Source organism: Xyrauchen texanus, chromosome 24, assembly GCF_025860055.1.
Source record: "Xyrauchen texanus isolate HMW12.3.18 chromosome 24, RBS_HiC_50CHRs, whole genome shotgun sequence".
NCBI classification, from domain to species: domain Eukaryota; kingdom Metazoa; phylum Chordata; class Actinopteri; order Cypriniformes; family Catostomidae; genus Xyrauchen; species Xyrauchen texanus.
This window is the reverse complement of record NC_068299.1, coordinates 3,021,270-3,033,769: the sequence shown is the minus strand read 5'-3', so window position 1 is coordinate 3,033,769 and position 12,500 is coordinate 3,021,270. Positions and strand designations below refer to the sequence as shown.

Sequence of the window (12,500 nt, the reverse complement as noted above, 5' to 3'; positions counted from 1 at the left end):
CCCAGTGTGCTTTTGTGGTTTAAATCTTCATTTCTAGCTGCCTCTTCCTCACTCATAGTCATCGATGACATAATGACTTTGTGCTTTTTGTGGTCTCATGTCCCAGTGATCTTAAATGACCCTGTGTTTCCAGCCTGAACTTGTTTCCCGCCATTCCATTCTGTAAGCGTTCTACTCTAAATATAAATCCACAGTGACATCACACATGCTTCTCAGGGCGACCAGCAGAGTGTTTGGATTTTTTAGCTTGTATATATGACCTGTTTTTCCCATAAATGTCAATGCCAAGTCAAAGACTTTTTCATATTTGTTTGCACACAGACCCAGTCTTTTAAAACACAAACAACAAGACATGACGTGCCAAAGTTGGACAGTCCACTCTGTGAGCACAAGGACATGTGTGTGGCTTCAAAAGCTTCATCTGTGCAGGATGAGCACAGTTTCGTCCAACAAAACGCCCTCTTCAACAAAGAGATGACTCAGGTATGAAATCTGAACTCTGTGTCAGTGATCTTGATACTTTTGGAAAGCATTAAGCATGTGTTTCACAGCCAACATATAATCCAAATTGACGCTAATTGCTTTATTACAGTTTTCCTCAATTGTACAGTATTGACTTTACCCAATAAACTTTTCCCTACTGTTAAAATTGGTATCTAAAAAGCTCAGTGTGATACACAACAGCATTCATTCTTGTATAGTATAGTAAGCAGTCAGTGTCAACAAAAAGTAGAACAAAAATTAAATATGTGTATAACAAACATTTCCAGGGTTGACTGCCATGGTGAACATTATGACCATTATGGCTTATACGATGACAACATTTTTTTGCATTCTGGCATTGGCATCGGTGGCATTGGCCAATTTACCGACACAATAACTACTGTAGGTTTTGGAGCATGAATGAAATGTTTTGGGTGAGTTACTTCGTTTTGCAGACATGCAATGGAGTTATGATGCCCCATAAAACGGATTAGAGAATGTTAAGACTGTTTAAAAAAATTAGCCGAAGCCATTTAGAAAAGCTGTAATACATGTTCCTTCTTGTGATTGATTCATGGGTCCACGTTTAGAGCTGAAGCGATTAGTCGACATTATCGACAACGTCGACAATAAAACAGTTGTCTACAAAAATGTTGGTTGTCGAATTGTCGTTTGATCTCATTTAACGTAACATGGGATCCCATTAAACTGTAATGATTGCGTGAGAGCAGTACTGCAGTTCATGCCTGATTTAGGAGAGGAAGAATTACACAGATCACCGTCCAGATGCACTCAAATCGCAAAGGATGTGGGAATTATCAAATAAGTAAATACAGAAGCACTCTCGCTGTGGAATAAGTGGAGTCGGAGCTCTTTAAAGGAAACACCCCGGTGTTACATCTTTAATGCAGTTAGATTTAACGCGTTAGCGCATTATTATCACGAAAAGAGAGCTGAGCCGGAAGGCAAAGCTCTCGATTTACCGGCCAATTTTCGTTCCTACCCTCACCTATGGTCATGAAGGCTGGGTCATGACCAAAAGACCGTACAAGCGGCCGAAATGGGCTTCCTCAGAAGGGTGGCGGGCTTCTCCCTTAGAGATAGGGTGAGGAGCTCAGTCATCCGTGAGGAGCTCGGAGTAGAGCCGCTGCTCCTTTACGTCGAAAGGAGTCAGTTGAGGTTGTTTGGGCATCTGGTAAGGATGCCCCCTGTGTGCCTCCCTAGGGAGGTGTTTCAGGCACGTCCAGCTGGGAGGAGGCCTCGAGGAAGACCCAGGATTAGGTGGAGAGATTACATCTCCACACTGGCCTGGGAACGCCTCGGGGTCCCCCAGTCAAAGCTGGTTAATGTGGCTTGGGAAAGGGAAGTTTGGGGCCCCCTGCTGGAGCAGCTGCCCCCGCGACCCGACTTTGGATAAGCGGTTGAAGATGGATGGATGGATGGATTTAAGTCTAAATATCATAAATGTTGCTTCTCAAGTAAATTTATGTTGTTTTTTAGACAATTTTAAATGGAAAACAAGACACTTGATAACAGTAATATTTTTGCAGTGAATTTCTTTACTGAATTAAACTTAATAAAAAGTATTTTTCCCTTTAATTCAGTGAATGTCATTTAAAGGTATTTTTAAAAGATGATTTTGTCCTCTTTATGGTTAGTAAGCACATTTAATACAACCTTTTAAGTCGGGGCACAAGCAGAATAATAGTTTTAATGATTAATCATTGCAATAATCTGCGAATAGTCCAATAATCGTTCTAATAATCATTAGATTAATAGATTACCAAAATAATCATTAGTAGCAGCCCTATCCACGTTACTCTAAAGATTCTTAAAATACTTGTAATTAAATAAATTTTTTTAATTAATTGTTAATTGGCTCGTACAAAAGCATTTGACTTTTACTTGATGAATTTTCCTGAATTTAATCCCTAAACCAAACCTAAACCTCACCATGATTTTTATTAGAAAATCACTGTTTTGTACAACGGAAAAAAATAAAACATTGGGCCTTGAAACAAGACAAGGGTTATTACAGGTTTATTACAGGTTTATTACAGGTTTATTACAGGTTAGTGGCATAATCCAGTCATTTGTATTGCATAAAGAAATATGGAACGGTTAGCCACATTTTTTAATAGACATTCAATTTCTTAAAGGGGTCATATAATGCCATTTTTTGTACAAGTTAATATGAATCTTTAGGGTCTAAATGAAAACTTTGTAATATACTTTTATTAAAAATTCTCATTAGTATTTTAAGAAAACACTAATTTTACCTGCTCAAAAACAGCTCTGTTTTCAGCACGCCGTTTCAGAGCATATGACTTTAAATGATAATGAGCTTTGGTAACCCCGCCCCTCCATTCTGGAGTTATTCTCCGTATAACTGTTTTTTTGACATTACTTCTTAATCAGTAACATACAAGTAAACCAGGTGTAACTTAGTGTTACCATGTTAACTGTAACACCTGCGTACACAGTTTTTAATAACACAATAACCATAACGCATTGTTCATTATAAACGTGGGATTATGAATTATATTGAGAACGTCGTAACGTTATGGAAAACATGCCGTAATGTACCCTGAGTGTAAACATTAGCCACATTCATTGTGAAGCGTGCAAGCGATTTGCAAAGATTAATATAAAGGTTAATAAAACGTTACACTTACTTCTTCTGGAGGTGCAGAGGGAATATAAATAGTTGGTACCGAATCTTTTTTCAGCAGCAGCTCTTAGCAAAACCAGCTTTATACTGACCCTCGTTTAGAAAGCAGTCTGGTGAAAAATGATTCGCGCAAACATGAACGCATTGACGTTGCTCGTGGGGAATATTCCCATCGTAAACAAAACTCAGCCACTGCGTCTTGAGCGGTTCAGATTTAGGAACATCAAAATGACTGCTGTGTTCGTTATTACACCGAAGAACAGGACACCACAATCGCTTAGGCGCCATTCTGCTACAGTGTATCAACAATGATGATGGACTATGATTGACAGCTCGCTCACGAGCGAGGGCGGGTCTGTGTTGAAACACTGCTGTCAATCAACAATCCTGGGAGGGGCGTCCGACCGTGTGACGTCACACGGTCGAACGGCTCGATTTGAGGCAGGGGAAAATATATAAGGAGATTAAAACAAAAACACTGGATGGATTTTTATCATAATAGGATGGTTGTGTACAGGCACAGCCAACACACATTTCAGTACAATCAACTTGAAAAAGTGCATGTACCATTATATGACCCCTTTAAAATAAAGTTTTGGATAGGTGGCTAGCTTTTATTTATTGGTCTCTATGGGAATAAATGTCATACCTTTTCATTCAGGCAAAGTTGGACGATACGTTTACCCCAACTTGTATAAATTATTAAGATTTGTCATAAGACTCACTACGCCTGCGGAGATTTTTTTCCAGCTAAACCTGTTACGTACCTAATGTGGAAAATTATATTTGCCATTGAATGACCAAAAATAAAGGGGAAAAGAGATAGAGTTGAAAACAGACAGTTCTGGGCATCTGCCCCCGTTCTTTGCGCTCAACTCTCTCTTATTTTCTTCCATTCTTTGTGTGTGAAGTTTGGGTGTGGGCAGCACAGGGGTGTGGGAGGGAACAGCCACAAGAGGAGCAATTATTTTGAGATGAGATCATTGTTTGGCCCTGTCTGTTCATGCCTCTGGCCTTCCGAGACTAAACTGAGCTGCACAAGCGCTCGCGTTATCTAATCGCCACGCTCGCTCTGACACATAAGGGGCTATTTGCCTCTGAAAAACTAGACACGGCTGCTGTGTTCTGGTGCAACTGTCAACAGCCTACGGATCCAGTGAGATTTACTTTGCTAAAATAAAGTGCGCTCTACAACGTTTTAGATGACCAATGACATGAGCGTCCGGAGTCTCTCTATAACACGTCGTTAATGTTAATCTGCCGAAGAACCGCTGGGTTTTTCAGAGCTTTATAATGCCAGTTAAACATTTCTTTTAAGGAAATGACCTTTGGAAGTACATTTATTTTTCTTTTACTTCCAATGTCTGGTTACGTCTTGGACAAAGCGTCTGCGTCTTTATGGTGACTCGGTCGGATAAAAGCCCTGATCAAACTGTGTTAGTACATCATTATAGAGCTGAGCGAGTGGAAATGGGCCTCAGTTTAATAAAATCCCAAATTAAGAGAGGTCAACACTTACTATAGCGCACTTTAAGACCCTTTGTGCTGCCCTGTAAAACTTTTTGTCAGAAAGTTATTTCAGATTTTTTTTAACTGAAAGAAACTAGAATTTCATAGAATTTCTCTGAAGAAAATGTGAGCTGAGCTGGACTTACTTGGTGGTTGCTAGTGTGTTCTGAGTGGTTGCTAGGTGGTTTATTAATTAGCACAGGTCAGAAGAGTCCAACCCCAAAAACCGTCCCATACAGGAATCTGATATTGCAATATATGTTAATGCATGCATGCACATATATATATATATATATATATATATATATATACAGTATGCCCAAATATACTGTATAAACTATATATAAATGTATATACATTATTTATGCATGTATATATCAGATTTCTGTATGGGTTTGATCTCTTAAAAAAGTATAAGCACACCTCTCCTCAACAAGCCTCATTATTTGAGGTATAATTCATGTCCATAGTGCAAATGGTACGTGTGGTGAATCCATTAAACATTTTTTCATGCTTCACACGTAATAAATAAGTGTGCACTGCTCCACACAATCATGTGCAGTTGAGTCAAGCGTGGATGTTCTGGAAATGTATATATGCCAATTTTACTGCTTAGAAATTACATTTTTTAAATTTACAACCATTCTGAACAGACAAAAGTAATCTTTACACAAAATAGTGAATGAATACTGGAAGCCACTCGATTAACCATGCACTGAAACGAGGTCACGTGACAACAGTGTTGCACACATATGTGAAATATGCCCCACCAGGGCAGTGGTGGCTCAGCGGTTAAGGCTCTAGGTTACATTTACATTTACATTTATGCATTTGGCAGACGCTTTTATCCAAAGCAACTTACAGTGCACTTATTACAGGGACAATCCCCCCGGAGCAACCTGGAGTTAAGTGCCTTGCTCAAGGACACAATGATGGTGGCTGTGGGGATCGAACCAGCAACCTTCTGATTACCAGTTATGTGCTTTAGCTCACTACACCACCACCACTCCGAAGAGAAGATTCAGGCAGTATAAAACAAACAACAACAACAAAATAGATACTGCATGAATTGTTTTTAAATGCTTTAAACAAAAACTATTAATCACAGACATTAACTCGGTTAATTCCCCAGCCCTACTTAATATCAAAATGTGTACAGGTAGTCCTGTGCGTCAGGCCATTTACTCAAAGAAGGAAGTTAGCATCGTCCCTGGAAAGCCTGTGTAAATTCAGCCTCACTGATGGCATTTATACTGCTATTATTCCACCTGAAACTTTCCGTATGATTTATAGAATGTTATTTAAAAAAAAAACAAGCCATTGTTTTAAGGGGAAACGGAACACACAAAGGCATTGGACTTCCTTTATGAAGTCATCGTTTTCTCAGAAATCATCTCCATGGGGTAAAATCGAGCCGATAACGTTGTTTACACAGGCCTTTAAAATAGAAATACCTTTGAGCCTGTGGGGAACCATTACAAATAATGACTAAACTTTTATTAGAAGTGACATCATAAGATTTTTTATCTACATTGTGAAATCTTCCCAAGCAATGTGGCGGTTCATATCTTATTCTCCCAAGTTTCTGTACTGCTACAGATTTATTTGGCTTTCCAACTGAGACTTCATGATATGTTGTTTAAACCCCAGGAATTCATTCTGAAGAAAGTGTGACTGGCATTTGCCCGTATAATACTCCTTCATTTTAAGTCGATGGGAATTTGTCATCTGTTTTATTGTTTGCCAAGCAGAAATCGCTTGATTCATCTCCCTACAGGTACTTAATAATTCTTCAGGAAAAAATCATAAATCTGATCACACCTCTCCTCAACAAGCAGCGTGATTTGAGGGATCATTCACTGATGTTGCGCAAACAGCACAGGATGAGTTATGCTTAGGGTTAGGTTTGTTCAAATCCCTAACCCAAGTAACCCTAACCCTAATTATGTGAACAAAACGAAATGAGTAATACTAATATATAGTAGTACTAACGCTTTCCTTAGCAAGCACCAGTAATTATCTTAAGCTGTCGCCTTATATTTAGTCCAATTTTCCCAGACATATGTTGGCATTATTAGCTTTGGAGATCACTAAACCACTGAGTTTAGTCTCGAAGAAATGACAAGTTCATTTAGCAGTCCTTTCATTCACTGTGATGTGGGTGGGCTTTTAAAGACCGCCAATGGTTATACATTGTGCTCATACCAAATAAACATGCCCTGGACCTATTTCGACTCGGGCACCTGTTTTCTATTCACGCAGTTTAAACATTGCCAGAAATGATGGATTATGTAACGATCCGTGCACTTCAGCCAAAAGAAACCTTTGCAGCTAATAACATGAAACTTGAGAAACAGAAAGCAGTCTCTCGATGATATTTCTCAAGTGCCGCTGTAAGATGGGGCATAAGTAATCACTATAATCTTCAAATAACAGTGGAACTGGTGTGGTGGTGGTGTAGTGGTCTAAGCACATAACTGGTAATCTGGTAATCAGAAGGTCGCTGGTTCGAGCCCCACAGCCACCACCATTGTGTCCTTGAGTAAGGCACTTAACTCCAGGTTGCTCCGGGAGATTGTCCCTGTAATAAGTGCACTGTAAGTCACTTTGGAAAAAAGCGTCTGCCAAATGCGTAAATGTAAATGTAACTTCTCTCTTCACTGAGTGATTGTAACCTCACACATAAGCTATAAAAGAAAACGTCTAAAATCTATTTACTTAATATTGTGTTTCCAGTGGGCTCAAGTGAGTGTAAAATGGGCCTTAAAGTGTCTCAATATGTGTTCATGTTTCAAAGATTAACAATACTGTATATCCACAGCAAAAACTGATGAAACACATAACATTTCCATAGTTCGGAAATTGGCTATTTTGCTCAGAATTGGCTTTGGTTTTTGGCCCATTTTCTCCATTAATATTTATTGGAGGTACACAAGTTCGAGCATTGTCAGTATTACAAAAACAGTTCAGTATAATGGAGACTAAAGATCTGTCCCAAAACCTAGTGAGCTCCCTACACGGCATCTACACTGCATCTTTAGTCATCATAGGCATCTTCTTAAAAAAGTGACTGTTATACCCAATACTTGTGTGTGTTTTTTATGTATTTTTTTATGCATATTTATGTATTTGTTTAATACCATTACAAGTGTAGTGAGCTTTGGGTCATATTCCATGAGGATTTATTGGTTTGTACTGGTTTCTGTTATCAGTAGAGACCCACAGGAGCCATTGTATTTTCCATTAAAACCAATACAAGTCCCATTATAACCATTAAAAACATTACAATATCTTTAAGGGTTTCTACAGTTTTTTTTTTTTTTCAGCAGATAAATTGCACTGAAATTAAAGGGTTCACCCCAAATTTCTCATTATTTACTCACCCTCATGCCATCCCAGATGTGAATTACTGAGATTTTTAGAAGGATATCTCAGCTCTGTAGGTCCATACAATGCAAGTGATTGGTGATCAAAACTTTTAAGCTCCAGAAATCACATAAAGGAAAATTATAAGTAATCTATATGACTCAATATATACACCGATTAGCCACAACATTAAAACCACCTGCCTAATATTGTGTAGGTCCCCCTCGTGCCGCCAAAACTGTGCCAACCCGCATCTCAGAATAGCACTCACAATTGTACAGAGCGGTTATCTGAGTTACCATAGACTTTGTCAGTTTGAACCAGTCTGGCCATTCTCTGTTGACCTCTCTCATTAACAAGATGTTTCAGTCCACAGAACTGACGCTCACTGGATGTTTTTTGTTTTGGGCACCATTCTGAGTAAATTCTAGAGACTGTTGTATGTGAAAATCCCAGAAATACTCAAACCAGCCCGTCTGGCACCAACAATCATGCCACGGTCCAAATCACTGAAATCACTTTTTTCCCCATTCTGATGGTTGATGTGAACATTAACTAAAGCTCCTGACCCATATATGCATGATTTTATGCCCTGCACTGCTGCCTCACGATTGGTTGATTAGATAGTCGCATGGATGATTGTTGGTGCCAGATGGTTCTGGTTATCATGTCAGAATGTTATTCTGAGATGCGGGTTGGTGCTGTTTTGGTGGCACGAGGGGAACCTACACAATATTAGGCAGGTGGTTTTAATGTTGTGGCTGATCATTGTATAATACTGTAGGTGTTGGTGAGAAACAGATACAAAATGTAAGTCCTTTTTTTTTAGACTAAATCTCCACTTTCACTTTTACATCTGAAAGTCACAGGTGGTGCCTGTTTAGTTTCACTTTAACATATGAAAGTGAAAGTTAAATTGGAGATTTAGGGTAAAAAAGGAACTTAAATATTCTGTTTCTCGCTTCTGAAGATATGGATTTAACCACTGAAGTCATATGGATTACTTTTATGTTTCCTTTATGTGATTTTTGGAGCTACAAAGGTCTGTTCACCATTCACTTGCATTGTATGGACCGACAGATCTGAGATAGTCTTCTAAAAATTGTGGTTTAAGTTAGGGCTGCACAATTAATAGAAATACTAATCACGATTACAATATTAAGGGCAAAAATGTGGCACTCATGAGACGCTGAGAAAACAGCGAGAGTCGTCTGTGGTCAAAGAAGTCCTTCTAGCATGTTTACATAAAAATGCAAAGCAGCGCAGACGTACGCAAGAAGCATCCTGTCTATGTAGACAGAAGACAGCATTTGAAACAGATGTAGATTTTGAAGGAAGCGTCATGTGTTTGTGTTCCTCAGGCTGAGGCGTGGATCAGAGCGAAGTTACGAGACCTGAGAGACGACAGTAATATCCAGAGATGTCCTCTGATGGACTGGGATGACGTGTGTCAAACCCTGCAGAGAGATTTGAAGGACTTTGAGAACAATGTTATACATCTCAACCTGGTGAGGTCACCACGAGAGACAAACCGTCATTTACAAATCGTTATGTTAACAATCTAAGCGTCTTTTTATTTTTTCCCAGCAGGAATACCACATTTGTCCTTTTCCCTTTTATGAAATTAGTACATTGCTGATATTTAACCGCTCTTGACACATATCCCTTGTGGGTTGCAAAACCATCACTCCCATTAGTCTGTAACGGAGAGTAAGAGGTGATGGGTTGATTTCAAGGCCCTTTTGTACTGTAGATATGATTAAGCTGTTGTTTTAAGCTGTTGTCGAACTGTTCTTGTGTTGCTCCAAACACTCATGTATTGCTGCTGAATGTTTGTGTAGATGGGCGAGCAGCTAATGTGCAACCTTAACCCGACCTCTGACCTGGTGAAGAAACAGCTGGCTCAACTTCACGACCAATGGAGCACGCTTAAACAGACGATAGCCATTCAGATAACGGCGATGGGCGGAGCTAAGTGTCTCCAGGAGTTTAATAAGAAGGTGGACCGTCTAGAAGCCTGGATCCAAGAGAAGGTTAAATACAACTAAGCCTTCTGCTGGGATTCCCTTTTATCATTTTGTCCTTAATTACAAAGTGATGTATAGTGTGTTTCAAACAGAACATACTCTCAGTTACATTATTATAGGATTAGTTAACACCCACTGATATGTACACTGATCAGCCACAACATTAAAACCACTGACAGGTGAAGTGAATAACATTAATTATCTCATTACAATGACACCTGTCAAGGGGTGGGATATATTAGGCAGCAAGTGAACAGTCAGTTCTTGAATGTCATGTGTTGGAAAATGGCGCCAGGATCTGAGCGACTTAGGGCCAAATTGTGATGGCTAGACGACTGGGTCAGATTATCTCCAAAACGGCAGGTCTTGTGGGGTGTTCCTGATATACAGTGGTTTGTACCTACCAAAAAGAGTCCAAGGAAGGACAACTGGTGAACTGGCGACATGGTCATGGGCGCCCATGGTTCATTGATGCGTGTCCGTTCCCACAGAAGAGCTACTGTATCACAAATTGCTGAAAAACGTAATGTTGCTGCATATGAGTCAGTGTAGCCACAGACCGGTCAGAGTGCCCACGCCGACCCCTGTCCACCGCCGAAAGCGCCTACAATGGACATGTGAGCAGCAGAACTGGACCATGGAGCAATGGAAGAAGGTGGCCTGGTCTGACGAATCACATTTTATTTTTAATTATGTGGACGGCCGGGTGCGTGTGCATCGTTTACCTGGGGAAGAGATGGCAGCAGGATGCACTATGGGAAGAAGTCAGGCCGGCGGAGGCAGTGTGATGCTCTGGGCAATGTTCTGCTGGGAAACCTTGAGTCCTGGTATTCATGTGGATGTTACTTTGACACGTACCACTTACCTAAAGATTGTTGCAGACCACGTACACCCCTTCATGTCAACGGTATTCCCTGATGGCAGTGGCCTCCTTCAGCAGGATAATGCGGTACACTGCAAAACATTGTTCAGGAATGGTTTGAGGAACCATTGAGTTCAAGGTTTTGACTTTTCCTCCACATTCCCCAGATCGCAATCTGATTGAGCATCTATTGGATGTGTTGGACCAACAAGTCCGATCCATGGAGGCCCCACCTCACAACTTACAGGACTTAAAGGATCTGCTGCTAACATCTTCGTGCCAGATACCTCAGGACACCTTCAGAGGTCTTGTTGATTCCACGCCTCGTCTGGTCAGAGCTGTTTTGGTGACACAATATTAGGCAGGTGGTTTTAATGTTGTGGCTGATTAGTGAATATAGAAATGGATTGCTGACGCAATGGTAAACTGCCAACAGGAGGTGAGGCCACCGGAAGTATTCGAGCGGCCATCTTGGTATGCCCAAACTGTCATAGAGTATCAATGATTGACAGCTTATAATGCCCCCGTTTCACCGTCTCTGACCTGTGGATACGACAATTGCATTTTGCCCTCTAGTGACAATCATGTTTAATGTTTAATTTGCTTGTTTTGGATAAACGAGGGAGAAGATATTTGAAGATTGCAATATTTAATATTTGATATATAACGCGATAGTGTCTTAACGACTGTTCCACAGGTGCATGTTCATTAATTGTTTATGGTTCATTGAACAAGCATGGGAAACATTGTTTAAACCCTTTACAATAAAGATCTGTACTATTCATATAACTTCAGACGGCCTTGCGTCTCCATCTAAACAGTCATGGTGTTACTTAGCAAGTCCATTCTGTTTTACGTCTCTCCATAGTAGCCAAGCTCATTTAGAACAACAGTAGCTGTATTCAAAGAAAACAATTACTATGCCGCAACAATTCAGGGCTGTAAAGCTTTTATACGTGTCAGCAGGAAGAGGAACAATCACTGGCCAACATCCTTGGGGAAAACATTGACAAGATGCAGCTGACCAGGAAGATCCTCGATTTAAAACAGGTGGGTGATTGCACACAACAGCAAAAGTAGCTGCTGCTAAAGTTCTCAGCAGTCCGTAATTAACAGCATATCTTTGAGCCTGGAAAATATGTTTATTCACATTGGAAAGAAAAATCACCAATGAAATTTCTTTAATATCTCAATAGCTTCTCCTAGACAGCAGTGAGATTAAATGGAGAGTTTTTTAGAGGAGCTCTCCTATGATGCCTTATAAAGCTTTTTAGGAAAATATCAAATGATCAAAATCAGTCTCAGGTTCACCGAAATACCTTCAGACCCTCGTTTGCTATGGAAACAGAGGTCTAATGTTTTACCTCGTTGCCAAAAATTTGCTCCGAGCTTAATTGACTGTCTTTCAGGATGAGCAGCTGTATCGTAATCTACATGAGGAGATCAATCATATGGCCATCAGACTGGAGAAACAGGGGAGGACAGAGGGAAAGGGCATCTCGACCCGCAGAAAACATGTCAACAAAATGTTAGTGCGTGTAATTATGCATAAATACAGAAGATGACTACAGCACTGCAGAGC

The 12,500-nt window shown here is 40.1% G+C and overlaps 1 protein-coding gene across 1 annotated transcript in view; it reads left to right on the top strand.

The window, feature by feature from the left end:
* The window catches only part of LOC127617567 (uncharacterized), an 81,478-nt gene that overhangs the window by 18,555 nt on the left and 50,423 nt on the right, over positions 1-12,500 (top strand). Inside the window, exons 3-7 of the mRNA XM_052089538.1 lie at positions 322-483; positions 9,391-9,537; positions 9,871-10,062; positions 11,885-11,968; positions 12,328-12,446. Of these exons, the coding sequence (XP_051945498.1) occupies positions 322-483; positions 9,391-9,537; positions 9,871-10,062; positions 11,885-11,968; positions 12,328-12,446 (704 nt within the window). The remainder of the gene's footprint in view (positions 1-321; positions 484-9,390; positions 9,538-9,870; positions 10,063-11,884; positions 11,969-12,327; positions 12,447-12,500) is intronic.